The following is a 21,356-nucleotide window of genomic DNA, read 5'->3' as shown; positions in this document are numbered from 1 at the left end:
TATAATTAAGAATCTGAGAGATTTGATGTCGAAAATAGAACAGAAATTTCCAGAATTTTAAATTTTCCAAATGTGCTGTCTTGGCAGGACAGCACGGTTACATGCACAGGTGAGCCAAGCTACAGTTATAGCTCTATGGAGTTGTCTAATGGGACCACTGTCATGGACCCAGTAAACAGGCACAGGAGCAGAATCAAGCTACTGACTAAAGAATGTCTGAAGCTGCAAAGCTGTGGACTGAGAAAAAGTTCAATACTTTCTGCTACTTCTAACTTTCTCTGTGGGAGATCTTTATACATGCAAGTAACTCTAAATTCACTGCACAGATGATGTCTTTAAATTATTTGAACAGTGATTTTGCTTGATAGTGTGAGTTTAAAGTGGATATTTGAATTTAATTGTTAAAAATTGAGGTGACCCGACAGGCCATCTCTTTATCCCCATCTTACCTCTGATAATAGTGGTACCTTGTACTGAACTGAAAACTTCCAACCATAATTAACTCTCTCCACCCAGGAGGTTTCCTGTACAAGAACATAGCTGCACCTGTTACAATAATATGGCTGACTGCTGAATGTGGCCAGTGTAGCACATACAGCTAAGCATTGAAAACGAAAATGTATGTAACATTGCTTTGTATTATTTCTGTTGCACTGCATTTTGTAGAGCTGCAAAAGATAAGTTTTTGAACAAGCAACATCCGTCAATTTTTACAAAGCAGTTACTTACACTCTAATTATTGTTTGACATCTCTTATGAAGCTATCATCCATTAAGCCCATGGTTGTTCATTCAAGCTCTACAGTTGTTCAGCTACTGCTGACTAAAATAGTTTTTTCTCTTTTCTTTTGGTTCCAGGATTTGTTAACTTTTCCTGCTATTCACCTTTCATTTTAGTTACCAGAGCCCTATTACTCAAGTCCAAAATAATTACTCCATATTGTAGTTAATTAAGCCTGTGATCCATGTGATGTAGAAAACATCAGTTTTGGTAATATCATATGACATATTTAGAAAATAATGAGATTCATATTATGATTTCAAGATCACAACTAACTGTTTCTTTTTTAAATCAGCCTCTAAACATAGTATGGTCAGTAACTAAAATTACCACTAAATGCCAAAATGAATTCATAATGCAACATACAACATCCTCAGAAGCTGTGTTATAACTGTGACCGATGGTGATTTTTGTCTCTAAAGAATGACTTTGATTGATGGGTAAAGGGCTAAAACTGTAATGCCTCCTGAGCCTGGTGCAGTCAAATTCAGTTGGGAATTTTAAAGCCTCAGATGTAGATGAAAAGCTCAGTGTTTTACAGACAGAATTTTCTCAGTATTCTCATTTAGAGACTGTTTTCAGCTGTTTTGATGAGTTAATGCCCAGCAGCTGTCAGAGAATAAAAGTCCTGTTTGTATTGCAATGATCCATAAGTTTGTTGTCCAGAGTTTTCATATATGTCAGCTCTTACCTTGCGACCTCCTGTGTTTAGCCTAAGAGGGGTCAGGTAGGGGTCAAAGATCATGTGACTGGTTTCAATGTCAATGGGGGACTGCCTCTTCCCGATGGCACACAGGTTCCAGGCTGAGTTCACCAGACCCCAGAAGGATGGGACTGTCGGTGGAAGAGGAAAAGGGGACAAAGGCAGAAGTTAACATGAGTGTGTCACATTATCAAACCCTAAAGGCAGAGGGAAAGTGCCTTCAGGGTTTGATTGAAAGTACTTTCATCAAAACATCCCACTTATTATCAGCAATTAAGGTGGGTAAGGCATGTTTTATGCTTTATTAGGCATGCTAAAAGTTTTAATTGCTCACAGTCCACAGTGATAGTAAATAGCAATAAAAGGCTCATAAACCAAATTCAGCAGTCCAACAAAAACATTTGACTGATAATAGCAGTTGAACTTGAAGTAAATAGGTCTATAGTGTGGCTAACTTTGCTGTAAATGGATGCAACTTTGTTAGCCATTCCTTGAGAGGCTACATTTGACTCCAGTTAATTATAATAAGAAGCACTTTTATAAATGAACTAAAGTAATCAACAGGTAACTTTTAACAAGAGCAATGCTGATACACAGTATCACACTGGTACACAGTCCAGTGCTTAAGTATTTGGACAGTCACATGTTTTTTCCTCTCAGGCTCTGTGCTCCAGCACATCCAGTTTAAAATAAAGTAATGGGTAATGTGCCAAGCGTGAGCTGACATTTATGTAGGTTTGCATTAATATAGAAATATGTAGAAGAGAGTGGGAGACACAGCCCTTTGTGTGAAGATGAATAGGACTTTATCTCCCTTTGAGGTAGAAAACCACGAGTGAGACAGTGAGGAGGGTATGAAGAGAAAATAGAATTAGAGAAGAATAAGAGAGGAGTCTGAAACTGATTTTGAACCATTTTGAGTCAGGTAATAGGGACAACAGTGGAGTAAGAATTTGACATATGGATGGAAAATCTGCAAATGATTCACTAAATCCCATACAGTCAGATTTGTCAAACTTGTTGTAGATGCAGTTTTTTCACAGATGTATTCAGCATAATAACCTCCATTCGACATGCTGACATTTACCAATTTTGTTCTATTACACATTCACTTTTGACACAGTAGTTGTATTATGAAGTATGATACAAATGACCAAATTATGTGTGATGGCGCGGCGACCCATGCTAACAAGATTTTGTTATTGTAAAAAGAAAAAAGAAAAAAAGCAGCTAAATAAAATTACATTTTGACATTTGTGTTTAATGCTTTTATTTAAGTAAGTTTGTCCACAGACAGCTCAAGTAAATATCCATGGTAAGGTCCTCAACAAGGAGAAAAATAGCTTGACTTTTATCGATTGGTCTTTAAACAGAAAGATTCCATCCATAAAGCACACAGGTAGTCCCTTTTGTTACTTCTGTACCTGCCAAGTGCACAGCAGCAACTTGGTGATGAAGATAATGCAAGTCTTACAATGTTATTTAATATACACTTTATATCCTGAACAGCAGGAAATTGGAACATAAAGGCTTAAATTACAGAACCAAATGTTCATCCAGTCAGATGTTCCATCTTCCTCATGATACTACAATTGCATAATTCTAAAATCAATCAGAGGTGGCACATTTTTTTGTGTTAAATTAATGGCCTGCACTATGACTCTTGGGGCTGGTGTCACACCAATAAAGCCAAAACATATTCTAACTTCTGAGTCTATGACATACTGTTGAAATATGTGGAGTGCAGACTATGTTTTAAATCAAGAACTGTGCAGGACCAGATGATCCTGGCTTGCACTCTAAAGCTGAGGCACCAGGTGGTTTATTGCACAGAATCACCGGGATGTTGTCCAAGCAAAAATTTGGAAAAAACTAGAACAACTAGATCAGAAATGTGCTACCAGAGCAGCCAGTTAGTAAGAAAAACTCTTTCTGAAGCCAGTGGAGGGAAAAGGGAAAATTTCTTAAACCCTCCCCCCATCAGCTAATATAAAGCCTTGGCTATGTAGTTTAATTATCTTATGATGATGACCTTAAGAATTTGTGAGGAAGCCTGCTGCTTTCACCAGCTGATCCCTTCCTCTGTCCCACAGTACTGGACCTGGAACTGGATGTTGCAGTAATGTTGGACCATGATCACATGTATACAGACGCAGCCTTAGACGTCCTCCCTAAAGCTACTGACACTGTGACACATAAAATAACATTCTCTCTCACTCTCCCTCACACACACACACACACACACATAGTCTCAAGAGCTTATCACTTCCTAAACAGTCATAATGCTTGTCAAAAGCTGGCTTAATGACAGCTCAGAGTGTGAAACAGCTGCCATTATGATAAAAAAAACTCATCAACAGCATGCTCAGCTAAGACACAGTTAATGGGAAGAATTTTTCAATCCTTCACTGATGTCAACTTGTAGTTCATAAAACTTTGATTTGAATCCTTTTTTTTTTGCTGTATGCAAGTTTTATATTCATATAGTACACACTGATTCCTACACTGAGAAGATAAGAAAAAATACCCTTCACTCCCCTCCTTCCCTCTAACTTTCTGTTTATCTCTCTCTGTAGATCCATCCATTCCTTCATCCCTCTCTGGCCGTATTGTGTAGAGGAGCGGAGTGACAGATGTGGCAGCCCTGACCCCTGCTTAGCATACAGTCGCATGTTAACACACTGTTACATTTCCCAGCTGTACGTGTGTATGTGTGAAAATGAATCTGTGTGTGACAAAGATATACCCTGCTTGTGAGGATGCACATAAAATAAATTTTAAAGGATTTAAATGTAGAAAAACATTCTGTCTTCATTTGGAAAATGGTAGTGTTGGCAGTAATGCTTATTGAATCGATGAGAACCAACATAACAGCTTGCACAATTAAGGTCTCCTGAACTGTTGAATAACAACATAGATGGATGTAAAACTAAACATGAACAATATGGTGGGTTGGAGTGTGCGTTCGAACATTCCCTTTGACACACAATAGCTACCTAAACATTGTTGCACACCACATATACACCTTTCTGGCAACATCACACGCTGCAAGCACTTGCCTCGAAAGGTGTGAAAATCTTTAACCTGGCTTCCAAACTTCCGAGATCTCAACCTACAGTGAATCCACACAATGTGCTAGAGTGGGTCCCACACTTCCAAAGGATTCAAAGTTTTAGACCCTGTCAGGAGTTATGTCTCACTGGATCAGAATGAGAAGGAACTTTTCTTGCAGTTGCTCTTGGCACCACTAAGGATCACATATTCTTTGAAGTCACATGCTCATTGTGTTTGACCACTGGCTCACCAAAACCCACCTGCTCTCCAACTTTAAGAGTTTCTGTTGACAATCAGTTTTACTCTGTTAAGAGTAACACTAATAAAACACACACTTGATACTGAAACCGGATATTTTTGTGAGCTTATGCTACTTGTTTGTCATATTCTATAATGTTGGTACATCAACGTAAGCTTGGACTGTCTATATTTCTAGGAAAACATTATTTTCTTTCAAACAAAAGAAGCAGGACATGTTTCCAGAATGTGAAAGCTAAAGGAAGACCTTTGTTTCTTACCGTGTCCAGCTTCATATACAGTCTACAGCTAGAAGTGCTCCTACACATACAGTCAGATAAAGAATAAAGTATGAGGGACAGACACAGACATGGTAAAAGAGGAAGGTGGCAGAAGGATGAAGAAAAAGGGAGGAATCCCCTAAGGAGCCACCACTCTTTTAATATTAATAAATCTGACTGGGTTCAAATGGTGGGGAAAGGAAAGAGAGACAAAGACTGGTAAAGAAGGGAGAAAAAGAGAGGACAGACAACCCAAGGACCAACTGTATGGTGCATCATAAAAGGAGGGCAGATTTCTGGAGACTTGTGAACTAACTGACAAGGATTAAGTAATTAATTCTGTTGTAGAATAAACTGACAAATCCTAATTACCGTATGGTGAGAGAAAGAAGCTGAAAGGTATTTGTTTATCGTGTTGTTGTCAATAGTTCAACTAAATATTCAGTACAGGACGTACCGCACTGAGAAGAATTACGTGTGCATCCAGAACTTGGTTAGAATACTGTATGTCTCTATGTAATAAAGCCCCATTGTTTTACAGATACTATTAAAAGAGACAAACTAAGCCATTGGGTAATGTATTTATTTACTGATATTAACATTTTTTAATCTTGCTTCCACGTTAACCCACTAGAGCATCAAATGTGGATTAATCTGTAACTAAAAATAGGTACCAAAAATGTCCTATTTCTACCTGTTCAAATAACATTTGCTAAAAACTACAGCTCCCAGTTGTTTTAGGGAATTAAAAACCCTGTCCTCTGATTAAAACAGCTTTTTTTGTTGACTGTGCAGGGAAGTAAAAAAAAAATGTAATCATCATTTGCAAGGTCTACCAGAAATTTGATTCAGTAATCTGCAGACCTTCATTTATCAATAAATGGTTAAAAAGCTAACCCATGCCCAAAATAACAAAAAACTATCCAGCAAAGTGCAAAGAGTAACACATTTGATCTAATTTGCTTATTCTAATAAACACATTGGCGTGTCGGACTATTTCTCAGCTGTAACAGTGTCTGTCTTTAGTCTCTGCTGATCTTCTCAAAAAGAAGCCTAGTTCTTCATTTGCTGTTGAATACCTCTACCCTCTGTATACTGAGAGGGGTAACTACCCATTCTTGCATTGAGTCAACACAAGATTTCCGCATCAGTGCAAGAATGGGCCCTCCATTAACATTTCAGCAATGCACCAAATGAGAGTTTTGAAATTATTTGAATAGTTATCACCCAGCAAACAAGGTAGATATCCCTCTTAGGGTAAAAGTAGTGAATAAACTCACTATTATTACTTGCGACAACAACACTGACATGTACTATGCAACATACACCATCAAATGCAGAATCTGTAAATCATTTGGATTCAAAATTGCACAAAAATCTGGCCTTTTATGAGGTTTGTAGAACATCAGTTAAGTCTGCAAGTTTTCAACACGCCCGATATGACAAGCGTTGGGCTAATGTGGATGAAATATGTGCCTATAGTACTGCGGTGACAGTAATTTGAAAAACATTATGCCATGCAGGTTTAAGCGGTCCAATGTATCTGCTTAGATACTTTTCATAGCCATAGGACAGTAACTGCAGTGGAAACATTCATTTGACTTCTGAGAGGAGACAGAACCTCATAAATTGGTGCAGGCAGCTGACAGGAGCCAGTCAGTTTGTGAGATGGTCCTGTCTCCTGAGGCCGTGATACTGCTTTGCGGTAAGACGTATTGCATCACTTCCTGTTGCTTTGTGTGTGTGCACTGTGACAGTTCTCGCTCCTCTTGAACTACTAATAATCTGTTATTTCTCCCTATAATTTTCACATCTTGCATAGTTAACTCTATCCCATACTTGTTATATTCTAACACTCACTCTTACATATCTTTAGTTTTTGTTTTTCACTTTTTAGCAGTGTGTCGGGTTCTCTAGCTTAGCATGGCTACCAGTTCTCTTCCTCTATCTCCTGCTTTCACCTGCTCCGTGTGTCAGATGTTTAGTTACTCCTCTGCCTCCTTTAGTAGTAATGGTACATGTAACAAATGTAGTCTTTTTGTAGTTTTGGAGGCAAGGTTATCTGAATTGGAAGCTCGGCTCTGCACTGTTGAAAACCACCCGATAGTGAGCCAGGTCCCTTCAGTCAGTGCGGAGCCACCTAGCGTAGCTAGCTCTGTTAGTCGTCCCCTAGCAGATCCCGAGCAGCCGGGACTTAAGAGTGGCTGGGTGACTGTCAGGAAGAGGAGTCATAGTCCTAAAGTCAAGCCCGTGGTTCACCATCAACCTGTCCACGTTTCTAATAGATTTTCCCCACTCAGCGACACACCCGCTAAGGACAAAACCCTGGTAATTGGCAGCTCTATAGTCAGAAACGTGGCATTAGCGACACCAGCGACCATAGTCAAATGTATTCCAGGGGCCAGAGCGGGCGACATAGAATCCTATTTAAAACTGCTGGCTAAGGATAAACGTAAATACGGTAAAATAGTTATTCACGTCGGCGGTAATGACACCCGGTTACGCCAATCGGAGGTCACTAAAATTAATGTTGCATCGTGTGTAATTTTGCCAAAACAATGTCGGACTCCGTAGTTTTCTCTGGACCCCTGCCAAATCTGACCAGTGATGACATGTTTAGCCGCATGTCCTCCTTCAATCGCTGGTTGTCTGGATGGTGTCCAGCAAACAACGTGGGCTACATAGATAATTGGAAATCTTTCTGGAGAAAACCTGGTCTGATGAGGAGAGACGGCATCCATCCCACTTTGGAAGGAGCGGCTCTCATTTCTAGAAATATGGACGAATTTATTAGTCATCCAAAAACATGACAACCCAGGGTTGAGACCAGGATGCAGAGTTGTAGTCTTACACACTTCTCTGCGGCTTCCCACCTGATGCTGCCCCCCCCCCCCCCCCCCCCCCAATCAAAAAACAATTTACATTACTTGACTACACGGTTTCTGAGAAGAATTCTACATATAGAAGGTGTCTGTCAGAGAATGCTGTAACCAGATTTAAAGAGTTGATTTCATCATCCTTTTCTTCACTGCCATGTGCTGATATGACAGAGGACGGCTACCTAAACTTTACTCCAGTAGAACTTGACTCTCTTGTTGACAGCACTATAGCTTCAATGCGTACAACACTGGACAATGTTGCCCCTCTGAAAAGGAAGGTAATCAGTCAGAAGAGGTTGGCTCCTTGGTATAATTTACAGCTGCGTGCGTTAAAGCAGACTGCAAGAAAGCTGGAGAGACAGTGGTGTTCCTCTAATTTAGAAGAGTCTCAATTAGTCTGGAAAGATAGTTTAATAACGTATAAGAAAGCACTTTGTAAAGCTAGAACTGCTTATTATTCATTATTGATAGAAGAGAATAAGAATAATCCCAGGTTTCTTTTCAGCACTGTTGCCAGGCTGACAAAGAGTCCGAGCTCTGTTGAGCCATGTATTCCTTTAACTCTCAGCAGTGATGATTTCATGAGATTCTTCATCAATAAAATTGTTTCTATCAGAGAGAAGATTAATGGAATCCTTCCCATTATTATCACTGATGTATCATCAAGTAGAGCAGCTTTAGAAGTATCTTTCGAACCTGAATTGTATTTAGACAGCTTCTGTCCAGTTGATCTTTCTGAGCTAATAACAGCAATAGTCTCTTCTAAACCATCAACTTGTATGTTAGACCCAATCCCAACCAGACTGTTTAAGGAGGTTTTCCCCTTAATTGACACTTCCATATTGGATTTGATCAATCGGTCTTTGTTGATAGGATATGTACCTCAGACTTTTAAGGTTGCTGTAATTAAACCTTTACTTAAAAAACCTACTCTTGATTCAGAAGTGTTGGCTAATTATCGACCTATATCCAATCTCCCTTTTTTGTCTAAAGTTCTTGAAAAAATAGTTGCAGTTCAACTTTGTGATCATTTACATAGAAATAATCTGTTTGAAGAGTTTCAGTCAGGATTCAGAGTGCATCATAGCACAGAAACAGCACTGGTGAAAGTTACCAATGATCTCCTCTTAGCCTCTGATAGCGGACTTGTTTCTGTGCTTGTCCTGTTGGATCTCAGTGCTGCATTTGATACGATCGATCACAGCATTCTGTTACAGAGACTTGAACATGTTATTGGGATTAAAGGAACTGCATTAGGCTGGTTTAAGTCATATTTATCTGATAGATTCCAGTTTGTTCTTGTAAATGAAGAATCTTCCTCACACGTTGGAGTAAGTCATGGAGTTCCTCAGGGTTCTGTGCTTGGACCGATTCTTTTTACTTTATACATGCTTCCATTAGGTAACATTATCAGACAGCATGGCATAAATTTCCATTGTTATGCTGATGATACTCAGCTGTACGTATCTATGAAACCAGATGAAACCAACAGGTTGGTCAGACTACAAGCCATCAAGGATTTCCTACTGAAACATGGCGTACGATCAAACCAAAATGCCCTCCAACGTACAAAAATATCCGGATGTATCAATGTGTGCGCACGCATGAATCCAAGCACATTTCTTTTGTACATCCCAATCAACGTGGAACTGAGCGTACATGTCGGAGTACCCGACTCCTCCCTGTCCACGCCCCTACTTAAATATGCAAATCATACTTAAATGAGCCCTGCACCTGCGATTCCTCTCTCTGCACGATCAGAAAATAAAGGAAAAAGAATGAGTAAGACGGAAAAAGAATAACTTAACGGAAATCGAGATTGCGGTGCTACTCTCTGATGTGGAGGCCCGCAAAAATGTGCTCTTTGGCACGCTGGCCTACGATATAAGCAGCAAACATAAGAGGAGTGGGTGGGAGAGCGGGAGCGAGGCCTGTAATGCTGAGGCGTCTGAGAAGCGCACACAAGCAGAGGTGAAAAACTATGGGTGACACTGCTCTGTCAGGGGTTTGGGTGTGGGAGTGTGGGTGACTCTGATTAAAGGTAAATACCTACATTTGTGTAACTCACAACAAACATGTTCATACAGTAACCAGAGCAGAAGTGCGCCGGGGAAAAGGTGAAGCTAATTATGACACTTCACACTTTACGTACGGGGTTATTAACATTTGCACACAGAGACGATCAGGGGCTTGTTAGAAAGATCTTAAGATGTTGTTTAACCAGCAAAAAACAGCAAGTTACTAACTTTAACCACCAACTATGATGCTGTGAAGACGGGATAGAAATTGGGGGCACACGCTCAATGCACGTCACGGGGAATAATATTAGAACAATTACACGAATAAAGTTACTCACCAAGAAGCCACCCATCGCGCACAGAACCAGCTTGTAGTCTGTTCCCAACATTTCTGTTACTGAATGTATGAATCGTGCGTCCGATTACATTAGGAAAACCGGCTCTCGCTTCAATGTTGGCCTGTTCAACTGCATTGTGGGAATTTGATATACCTGCTGAGATGCAGATAATTCCTCCCACTCAACTGGCATGGCTCGGCTCAGGGTCGACTGGCACAGTCCTAATCGGTTGGCCAGCTCCCTCTGGAATTGCCCCGGTTGCTTAAACCCCAGTGTGCACATCACCTGTGGCACAAGCAGCGCATGGCTCCTCGCTGTGTTGCGCTCCAACGCCGGCCGCAGCTCTGCGCACAGTTCCAGGAGGATTGCCCTCAAAACGGCTGATGAACCAGTTGTCATCATGTGCCAGCAAATCCTCTCAGTCTCTTAAAACACGCTATTTTCTAATTGCACTTCTTCTAATACCGCTAAAGCTGCCATTGTTTTTAAAGGTATGCACTGCAACACTTTGCGCATGCTTTTATATCCACTTGTGTAATTGCAGACACGTGTATTAATTGTTCATGTGTCTCAGATGTGCACATCACTCAGTCTGAGGACAAATTGTGTTCACATTTATTTATTATAACAGTTTCCCAACATCACCTCTAAGTGTCGCCAAAGAAACAACAGCGGTAGAAAAGTGCGTACGACAGCCCTGCAATTTGCGTGAGGCACCGCACATTTCCACGGTCATTTCGCTCTTGATACATCTGATCGTTGAAGTGAAAAAGTGTGTACGCCACTTTTTTGTGCGTACGTACCCTTTGTACATGAGGCCCCTGGTGAGTGGATAACGAGGAGAGCAGCTCAGGGCATTTGGTGCTGGAAATCACATGCTGGGACAAGGTGTGAGGCTTGACTGTTTCGGGGATAATGCATTCACCAAATGAGTGTTTGACAGAGCATGTCATCTCATAGAGTCAAATCAATTTAGAAGCGACATGCCTCTTTCAGAAGACAATAGCCATTAAGCAGATTGGTAACTTTAAAAAAAGAGTTTTGCCATTCTCAGAATTGATGTGCAACAGCAGGCAACACACAACCAAGCTGCAAAGCCTGTAAATTCTCACATTAACCTTTCTTGTTCCTTATAAAAAGCAATTTCTTCTCTGAAATGATTTCATTATCAGCTTCTGCTACAGTGGAAGCCTTAAATGAAGTCTCTTATCAGACATCCATTCTGTGTTAGTCATCCAGTGTTTTCTGTTTCCATACAGAACTCCTGCAGACAGATGAACTGGCCTTGTCTTTTAAAATGTTGTACGTGTTCATTCCTCTTCGTCTTACATTTACATTCATGTCCTTGGTTTGTCTGTAAACCTCATCACAACAAATTTGCTTTCAAAGGAGCTTGGTAAATACACACACACGCACGCACACACGCACACACACACACGCACACACACACCTGACTTGATTTTGACAGATCAAAGTTTCAAAGTTTCTTTTACCTGGTGCCCCTGAAATGGCTTTTTTGGAGTGGCAGATAGAATAGTCGTGAGATCATAGACATCAGATTAAAGTATGAACTGATCAGATCAAATATAGCTTCCTGTAAAATCATGATAAAAGTTCAAATTCTGATAAAGAGCGTCTCCCTCCGCCTCTACTTCCATCTTCCTTTACAGTGTATAAATACATATTAGTACATTTCTACAAATTGTTAAACTGTGAAAACCTGACACAGCAGTTATTGATATAGTCAAATGAAACGGGTTAGAATAAGACAAATCCCTTAATTATGGTCCCTTTTGTTGAGAGATATTTCATGCAGCCAGGTGTGTGATAAATAAGCGGCACACAGATGTGGTTACAATAGGATATTTAGGATTGAGAAAATCTTCATTCATTAAATCATTAAAAGAAAGCCTTAAAACTTAGAATTTCAGCCATTAAAAAGAATACTTTGTATTCCCACTGATGAAGATGATATCTGTATTTTTTTCTGTGTGTTTAGTCGAGGAGGCAAGTTGCCTTTTGCTGTACCAGCTGGTCTTCAAACTTCAAGAATATCATGCATCACCAAAAATGCTTTGTAATTTCAAACAATGTCTAATCATCATGTGGGTTTCTAACAAGACAAACATGTTAGGTAGCAACGCCTTTATGGGTCTGTCCATAATGTATAGAGCACAGTTTGACAGTTTTTAACTGTAAGTTTATTACAAACATGTCACTTTACAATTATCTGCATTTACTTAGATCTGTTAAAAACACTGATAACAAGACAAATGAAAGGGCCCATTATCACACTTTTCTAGATGTTCATGGTAAAATAATTTTTGTCTGAAAGTAGCTGGACATGGTAGTTGTAATGATAGGATTTTTCTGATGTAATATTGTTGCTACACAGCCTGCTGTGTGGTGGGCTCTAGGGTGTGAACCTAGAGGTTTATACATAGAGCCCACTGCAAGCAAATGCTAAGCTCAGCTTTAGCTGTGAAAATTAATTTATAATTTACAAATTCCCAGGAAGCATGATGCTTTCGTAGTCCAGCTGAAATAATAAGAAACAAATGGTAGTGTTCAAATGAAAATCATATTTAGCAGGCCAACATGTATAATAGTAATGACAGAAACAAATATGTAAAACCTTAACATTGTTACTCTAAACAAAGCATAGATGTTTTGTGGTATTTCTTGGATGAGTTAAATGGTTGAAAGGGTAGTTTTCTGCTATAAGATGGCTGACTTGGATACGGGTGGAGTTTGTTATCCATCACCATGTGACATTACAACATGGTAGACTCTATTAGATGTGAGTGGAGTTGGATGGTTAAACTGCGGTTGCAGTGAGACATGGAGCTGGGACTTTATGTGATACATTATAACAGCATCTGTTTAAATACAAGCCATGATGTTTTCCCTGACCTTTACTGTTAACCTTCTTGCTTTTAATACCCAACTATAACCGATTAACTTTAAAAATGCAAGTGAATGCAAAAATGCAAGATGCGATCAGAATAGGATCAGAATAATCATGCAAAGAAATAACACAACTCATTCTTTTACAGGTGTATTTGCTATTTCTCTCCAAGTCTCCTGGAAGGGATTATGCCCTTGAGTTCTCAGGCAAAATTTCTGCTGGATATTGGTTTAGTCATAATTGGTAAAGTTGAGTGAAAATACAACAAACCTTGACGACTGAGGACTATGACTCATTACTTTAGATTACTTAAGTGTGTCTCTAGTCCCAGCTACAATATTTCTTGAAATTAAGTGAACATTAAAAGAAACATTTATTTAAAAAGAGAAATATACTGTTTAAAAGGGCAGTATATGAAATGTGAAATCAGGAACAGTTGGCAATGACCTTTATTTTTACACCAGGAAAACAGGAACTTGAGCAGATGAGGAAACTCGACAAACAGTTCAATCTTCAGGTTACTCAAGTGTGGAATTTAATACAAACTTAAGCCTTTGGAAATCTTCCACATTCCTGTGTGGAGATGTTTGTGTGTAAGGACCAGAGATCCTCTGATTTACAACAATCTTTGGTCCATGAAAGCATTTTGTGGAAGTTTCTCAGCCCCTCTTTCCACAGACCTGTGCCATAAACTTAGATAGATGCATTAACGACTTGGTGCTAACTAAGCTCAACAAACAAATAACCCTTTTTAGGAGAATACTGGAGAAAACCAGACTATGACGCTTCCGACCTTATCTCATGGAACTGGATGACCTTACTCAGATTAACTTTCAGTCAAATCTTGAAACTGTATTAAATGTGCTTTATATCTTTGTGCAAGTTCTTTCAGGTTCTCAGTGAAATCATGAGCTGCATTTTAAGTCTTTTTTCACGATCGTACGTGGAAGGATACCGAAGAAATAATTATTTTAGAAAATGACTAACCTGCCTATGGAGTCACATTGCACCGTAGTGGTCCATAGTGTTGAATAGTTAAACCCAAAATTAAGTCAATAACTGGCCATTTAAATTAAGTAATGCAACTCTTAACCGATGTTTCCTGCTGTTTCTTCTTGTATTCCATGTTTAACACAGGAAAATAACATAACATTACAGATATCCGAATTTTGAGACTCATAATCAGTACCTATGTTATGTTACGTTGTTATTTGATGTATTTATATCATAAGTCTATGTTATATCTTTAACCTTCATATCTTAACAAGTTGTGGTGTTTTCAGAATCCTTTAGACGAATATTTATGAAACGGAGGAATGGAGGAATGGAGTTTCCTATGTGTTATCAAACCATCAAACTCTTAATGCCAGAATTAGATCGTCTTACAAAAACACGCCCAGGCAGACGTCACAACAGTTTCAGGCATGCCATTGGCTGAAAGTGTAGCGTAAGCCTACATCGTGCCCCGCCTCTGCGAGTCAAACTTTTGAACCCGCAATCCAAAGTCAAAGAAGTGGAAGAGAATGAAAGAGAGAATGAGGTCAGAACAGAGAGCAGAAGAGGGAGAGTGAAATGAAGTTAGCCAGAAGGATGAAGGAACGAAGGAGAAGAAAATAATCAGAATTGTGTTTTTCCTTCATCCCCCATCTCATCTCCATGTTTTTAAGCTCTGCTGCTGCACACGTCATCACACTTTTTTTTCTTACCAATAGAGCCAGTGTTAAGCTTGTCAACTTTTTGTTAATATTTTTTTAATTTAAGTTCACCTCATCAGAGTTGGTCAGCAACCAAACCAACACAACACTTGGACATTTTTGTCATTCTTTGCGGTGAATTCCTCTATACCACCCATTTCCATCTCCTGGGCCACCAGCGCTTCCTCTCACACAGCTGAGGCACAGGCTTGAGGCAGAAAGCAATTGAGACCCTCAGTATGGCTTGAAGATGCTCATCATTAAGTTTGGACCTGTACTTTGACTTATCAAAGTTCATGATGGAGAAGAGTTTTTCACACAGATATGTCCTCACAAAAAGGTACATGGTCCTGGTAAGCTCAGGAAAGGTGAGGGGCAATTCTCTCAAAAGTTGTTCAAGCTTGTCTGCTTTTCCACTCGTTTCCCTGAACTTGGCTTTGAGTTCAAGAATTGCACTGCAGCTCAATTAGCTCAATTTGAAGCACAGGTGGGGCATCTTGCACATCGAAGGAGAAGGGGTCAGCAAAAATTTGAAAAGTGACTCTGTTTATCTTGAAGTCTGTGATCAAATTCCTCCTGCAGCTTTTCAATGGCATCAGCATACTTCTCACGACTGGATGGTGTGCCCGCATTCATGAGTGCCCTGCATGCTGGGAAATGGTAGAGGTTTGTCTGAGAGAGCTGGACTTCCCATAGCACAAGTTTTGTGGACAATGCTCTGCATGTCTAGTTGAGTAATGGTAAATGGTAAATGGACTTGTACTTGTATAGCGCTTTTCTAGTCTAGCCTGACCACTCAAAGCGCTTCACTACATGCCGCATTCACCCCACTCACACAGCACGTCTTAGGATATAACTACGTGCTTTCTAAGCATTCACACACATTCATACCCCCAATGATACACTGGGGAAGCCAGAGTCGAACCACCGACCTTCCGATTGGTGGGCGATTGGTGGGTTCCTCCTGAGCTACAGCCGCCCCTAATGACGGCTGACGTTGTATTCCAACTCTCTCTTCTCGTCAATGCATTTTTGTGCACTGTAAAACACATTTAGGTTTTGCTTATGTCTCTCATACTACACATGCCACTCAGCTAAAACCTGATGCTTCATAGAGAGGACAACCGTAGCTTTAAAATGATGTTACATGTGTGGGGGTGTGGTCTTGCCAAATTTCCTTTTCCTGTCTTTTCAAAATGGCTGCCATCCCAACAAGCACATTTTATCTGAGAAAGAAAGGTTATTTATATTTAAAATGTTTTTAAGTGGTATGTTTTGTTTAATTTTCCAAAATGAACATCTATTAAGTAATTTGAGTGAGTTTTCAGAACTTATCTTATTTAGTTTCACAGGGAAATTAGTAATTTATCAATGTCTACTGCAGTGCAGCCAGGACTTGGTACATTTAATTTTTTCTAGTAGACAGCTCTGACAGAGGCAAAGAGAATACTTAAGGGAGATTCAGACATAGATCTTTCAGAAGATGAGATTCAAGTGAGCCAGGCAGGAGAAGGTGAGAACCCAGTTGAGGAGCCAGATGAGGATGACCAAAATGCCGGTACAGATGTAGTGGAGAAAGACACAGAGCCAGCTGATGTGTGCCTATCTGGGCCAAACACAACATGTAGGGATATGGGATTTTGAGCAAAAAAGGAATGGTAACATACAGAAATGTGGTCCAGTAAAATTATTTTACTTCTACTTTTTGATATAGTGTAAAAGAGTTATAAGTGAACTATCCCAGATATCCGAGGAAAGATTTAAGATATTAATTCTGCTAAATGGTGTTTTGCTAAATTATTTTATTTTATCTCTTAGGTTCATGTCTGTGTTGGAAGAACACAGAATTGCAGATGACAGTACCCTAATGACCCGTAGTGATTGAAGCCCACAGCAGTACTTCCAGCAGTACACTGACAAAAAACTAACTCGGGACCTGTTCTTCTTCACCAACCAGCGTATGGTACAAGAGTCAGAGTCTAGTTTAAACACAACGCCAGAAGAGATCAACACCTTTTCAGTAATATCCAAGAATCAAAATGTATTGGGCTGCCAAAACAAGAGTTCCAGTTATAGCTGATTCCATGACACATGCTCGTTTTTACAAGATCAAGTCTTCGCTGAAAGCGGTTGATGGTCTGGACGTGCCAGGAGATGAAAAGGAAAAGGATCCCCTGTGGAAAGTCAGACCACTTCTAAAGAAAGTCCTCCAAAGTTGCCTCAACCTACCTAGGCCAACAAAGGTCTGTATTGATGAACAGATTGTTCCATTTACTGGCCGTTTGTCATTTTGTGCCCAAGAAGCTGAATCCAACGGGTTTAAAGGTGTTTAAATCCGGGTTTAAATCCAAGTCCAAAGACCTGCAGTGGTTGCAGAATATAACATGAACATGGGAGGGGTTGACATGTGTGATCGCATGCTCAACTTCTACAGAAAGTCCAGCTGGACCAAGAAGTGGACTGTTCACACCATACTTCTCATGGCTTCAATACCTACAAGACAGCCAGGTCTTGCAACGAGCTGCAAAGAATACCTTGTAGTACATGGAGTTCAAACTTGTCTTGGCCAAGGAACTGATAACCCGGGGACGAACGTGTCAACAAGACCTGAATGATTCAAGTGATGAAGAGTTCACTCTGGAAATCAAGAAAAAGAAGCCCCACCTCGATGAGAGAATAAGAAAATATGGTGCAGTCCACTTGCCTGAAATGGTCAACAGTCCAAGGCCTTTCAGATGCAGAATGCCTGGGTGCAACAGTAAAATGTGTACGAGATGTGTAAAGTGCCACATGTCCCTCTGTGTCTTCAAAAATGGAAAAAAATAAATAAATACAGTGATTCTTCGTGTATCATAAATGACTGGACTTTTGTGAAAGAAAAAGCCCAGTGTAATCAGTTGTTCCTAGGCCAATGGCTTACGACTTGTGAAAAGTCAATGACTAAGTTGACCCATGACCTACTTTACTGTGATGTTTGAACATGGGAGGGGTTGAGGGGGTTTAGAAGTATGGTGATCTCATTTGGTGATTTCACTTCTTTTGATTATCTTAGTTTTATTTTAAAGGGTGCTCCTACAATTCTGTTCTTAATTATTTACAGATCTCCAGGATACTGTGCAAGTTTTATTGATGAGTTTTCTGAATTATTGTCTGTTATTTCGACTGATTGTAACCATTTTATCTTGACCAGAGATTTTAGCATTCGCATAGATAATATGACGGATGGTAATGCCAAAGAATTTTCTTCTGTGCTGGACATGTTTGTTTTGTGGCAACATGTAACAGAACCGACCCACCTTCGAGGTCACACTCTGGACCTGGTAATTTCTAAAGGTGTTGATATTTCTTCTGTTGTGGTTATTGATTTGGCCTTGTCTGACCATTTCTGTATTTTATTTGATTTATTGATCACTCAGAATGTTCAAACAACCAGCTTCTCAGTTAAGAAGAGGTACATTAATGAGAGAACAAGTGCTCAGTTTAGGGAGGCCATAGCTATGTTACCAACAATGAGCGCAGAGTTGGTTGACAGACTGCTGGATCATTTCAACTTAAACATTTTAAATGTAATGGAAGCTGTTGCACCAATAAGAATCAAGAGCACCTTGAGCAAACAGAAAACACCATAGAGAAACACCACTACGGTCAAAAACCTGAAAAGAGAATGCAGGAAAGCTAAATGTAAGTGGAGGAAAACAAAGCTTCAGATTCACTATGAGCTATACAAACAAAGCCTGCGTAGTTATAACAATGAGCTGAGCAAGGCCAGAGAGCTGCATTTATCTGAACTGATTAATAAGAATGCCAACAATTCTCCAACTCTGTTTGCTATGATTGAAAAACTCACAAATGCTCCTAAACAGTCAAACCCAGACCTCCTCTCTACTGAGAAATGTAACGAATTTGCCAACTTATTTAGTAAAAAAAATCTAAATAATTAGACAAAACATTCACGCCACACAGACAAACAAGAAAACTAATCTGTGTTTGAAACCTCGAACTAACTCTGACGTTATGTCACAATTTAATATTGTTGATTTAAAAATCCTGGAGGAAACAGTTCAGCATCTGAAATCAACAACTTGCACTCTGGACATAATACCATCCGACTTTTTAAAAACAGTTTTTACCTCAGTTGAAAGTGACCTCCTACAAATAGTTAACAGCTCAATGGCAACAGGCGTTTTTCCCAAGTCACTAAAGACAGCTGCCATTAAGCCACTCCTAACTCTTGAGAACTCCTAACTCCTAACTAAGAGAACTCTAGACGCCTCTGTGATGAACAACTACAGACCTGTCTCTAACCTCTCTTTTATATCCAAGATTATTGAGAATGTTGTATTTAATCAGCTCATCGACTTTCTGAATGAAAGTTGAAGTCTCGATAACTTTCAATCAGGCTTCCGACATCATCACAGCACTGAAACAGCTTTGGTCAAAGTGTTAAACGACATCAGGTTGAATACTGATTCTGGCTATGTTTTTTAGTCCTGGTTCTTTTGGATCTCAGTGCTTCGTTTAATACTGTAGATCACAGAATCCTGTTGCACAGGCTGGAAAACTGGGTTGGACTTTGTGGAGCGGTTCTTAACTGGTTCAGGTCCTATTTAGAAGGTCGGAGTTATTTTGTTACATTTGGCAGCTATGAATCTGAGCGAGTGGCCATGACTGGCCAAATCTTGGACCTCCTCTATTTAACTTGTATATGCTCCCTTTGGGTCAGATGTTGCAGAACTTTAACATCAATTTTCACAGTTATGCAGACGATACACAACTTTATGTGTCTCTGTCACCAGACGGCTGCAGCCCAGCAGATGTACTGTGTCAGTGTCTGGAGGAAATAAACACCTGGATGAGAGAGAATTTTCTACAATTAAATGAAGACAAAACTGAGATCATTCTGTTTGGTAGCAAAGAGAAGAGGGTCAGCGTTGGTAAATATCTTGAGACCCGAGCCCTTACAATCACTGACCAAGTTCGTAACCTTGGAGTGTTGATAGACTCAGATCTGACTTTCAGCAGCCACATCAAACCTGTCACCAAGGCAGCTTTTTACCAACTCAGAAACATCAACAGAATGAAAGGTTTTCTCTCCCAAAAAGACACTCATCCATGCATTCATCTCCAGTAGACTCGATTACTGTAATGGTCTTTTAACTGGACTTCCCAAAAAGAGCATTAAACATCTGCAGTTAATCCAGAACGCTGCTGCTAGAGTTTTAACCAGGACTAAGAGATCTGAACACATCTCACCAGTTTCAAAATCTTTACCCTGGCTTCCAGTCAGTCACAGCATAGATTTTAAAAGCCTACTGATGGTTTACAAATTCCAGAACAGTTAAGGCCCAAAATACATCTTGTCACGATTTACGTTTTGGTTCATATCTTGTCTCGTCATTTCCTGTTTTATTTTGAAATCACTAACTTTCCCCTCTTGTTTCAGGTATCTTGCCCTTCCTCCCGTGTCAGGCGTCTGATTGTCTTCCCTGATTCCCAAGTGTTTCCACCTGTTCCTCTTGGTCCCTCATGTGTTTAAATAGTCTGCGTTTCCCTTGTCTTGTGCCAGTATGTTGTCTCTCCCCATGAGCTACATTACCAGCCTTTTGTCTTGAGCCAAAGTTTACCTTGATCCATAGATTCCACGAGCCTGCAGTGAGCGATCCTCCTGCAGTGCTATCTTGTTTTGTAAATTATTCTTGTTCTTATTCATAGTTTATTTTCTAATATGGTAAGTTTTCATAGCCTTGATTGTTCCTTTCATAGTTAGCTCCGTTAAAGGAGAGCTTTAAGTTAATCGTTAAAGTTTCCCAGTTCCTCTGTTTTGTTAAGAGTTCGTCTTTTGTTAAATCCGCCTCATTAGGAGAGCGTGAGAGTTTGTTTGTTACTGTTTGTAGCTTTTCTGTTTTCCTCCCAGTTTGGAGAGATTTATGTTGGTTAACTTTCATAGCTGCACTCATCCTCCGCCATAGTTACTGAGGAGAGCGCTTATGTTTCTGTATTTAGCAGACGCTTTTATCCAAAGCGACTTACAAATGAAGATATAACAAGCTATATAAAAAGCTAACAACAAACTACATAGGAGGAACCCACTAGTCTGACTATGTCAGAGGTGACAGAGTAGAGATAGAATAGAGCTTAGGTTTCCACAGCCCGTGTTTTTGCTCTGCCTGGAGATCGCCCAGCATTGCTGTGCTCTGTGTGATATTATAATAAACGTCTCTTTGAATCCTTAACTGTCACCAAATGTAGACATTTTTTAATTTTAAATTTTTTAATTCTTTTCTCATGCGTCTATGCATGAAATCTGCACGGTATCTTTTGACTTATCGAGACTGCTTGTTTTTGTTCATTTGAATTATTTATTTTCTTTTACATATTAATGCTTTTTCTGCTCACTGCTGCAATGCTTTTGTTTTATGTAAAGCACTTTGAATTGTTTTGTACATGAAATGTGCTATACAAAT

General features: G+C 39.7%; 1 protein-coding gene across 2 annotated transcripts in view; it reads right to left on the bottom strand.

The window, feature by feature from the left end:
- Nucleotides 1–21,356, bottom strand: part of LOC140274015 (carbonic anhydrase-related protein 10-like) — a 136,410-nt gene that overhangs the window by 59,245 nt on the left and 55,809 nt on the right. For both annotated transcript variants that reach the window (XM_072369698.1, XM_072369699.1), the window contains exon 3: nt 1,472–1,614. In XM_072369698.1, coding sequence (XP_072225799.1) covers nt 1,472–1,614 — 143 coding nt within the window. The remainder of the gene's footprint in view (nt 1–1,471; nt 1,615–21,356) is intronic.

The sequence above is a fragment of the Leuresthes tenuis genome, unplaced genomic scaffold (assembly GCF_036924035.1).
Source record: "Leuresthes tenuis unplaced genomic scaffold, fLeuTen1.0.hap1 SCAF_17, whole genome shotgun sequence".
Lineage (NCBI taxonomy): Eukaryota > Metazoa > Chordata > Actinopteri > Atheriniformes > Atherinopsidae > Leuresthes > Leuresthes tenuis.
This window is presented reverse-complemented; position numbering and strand designations above follow the sequence as displayed.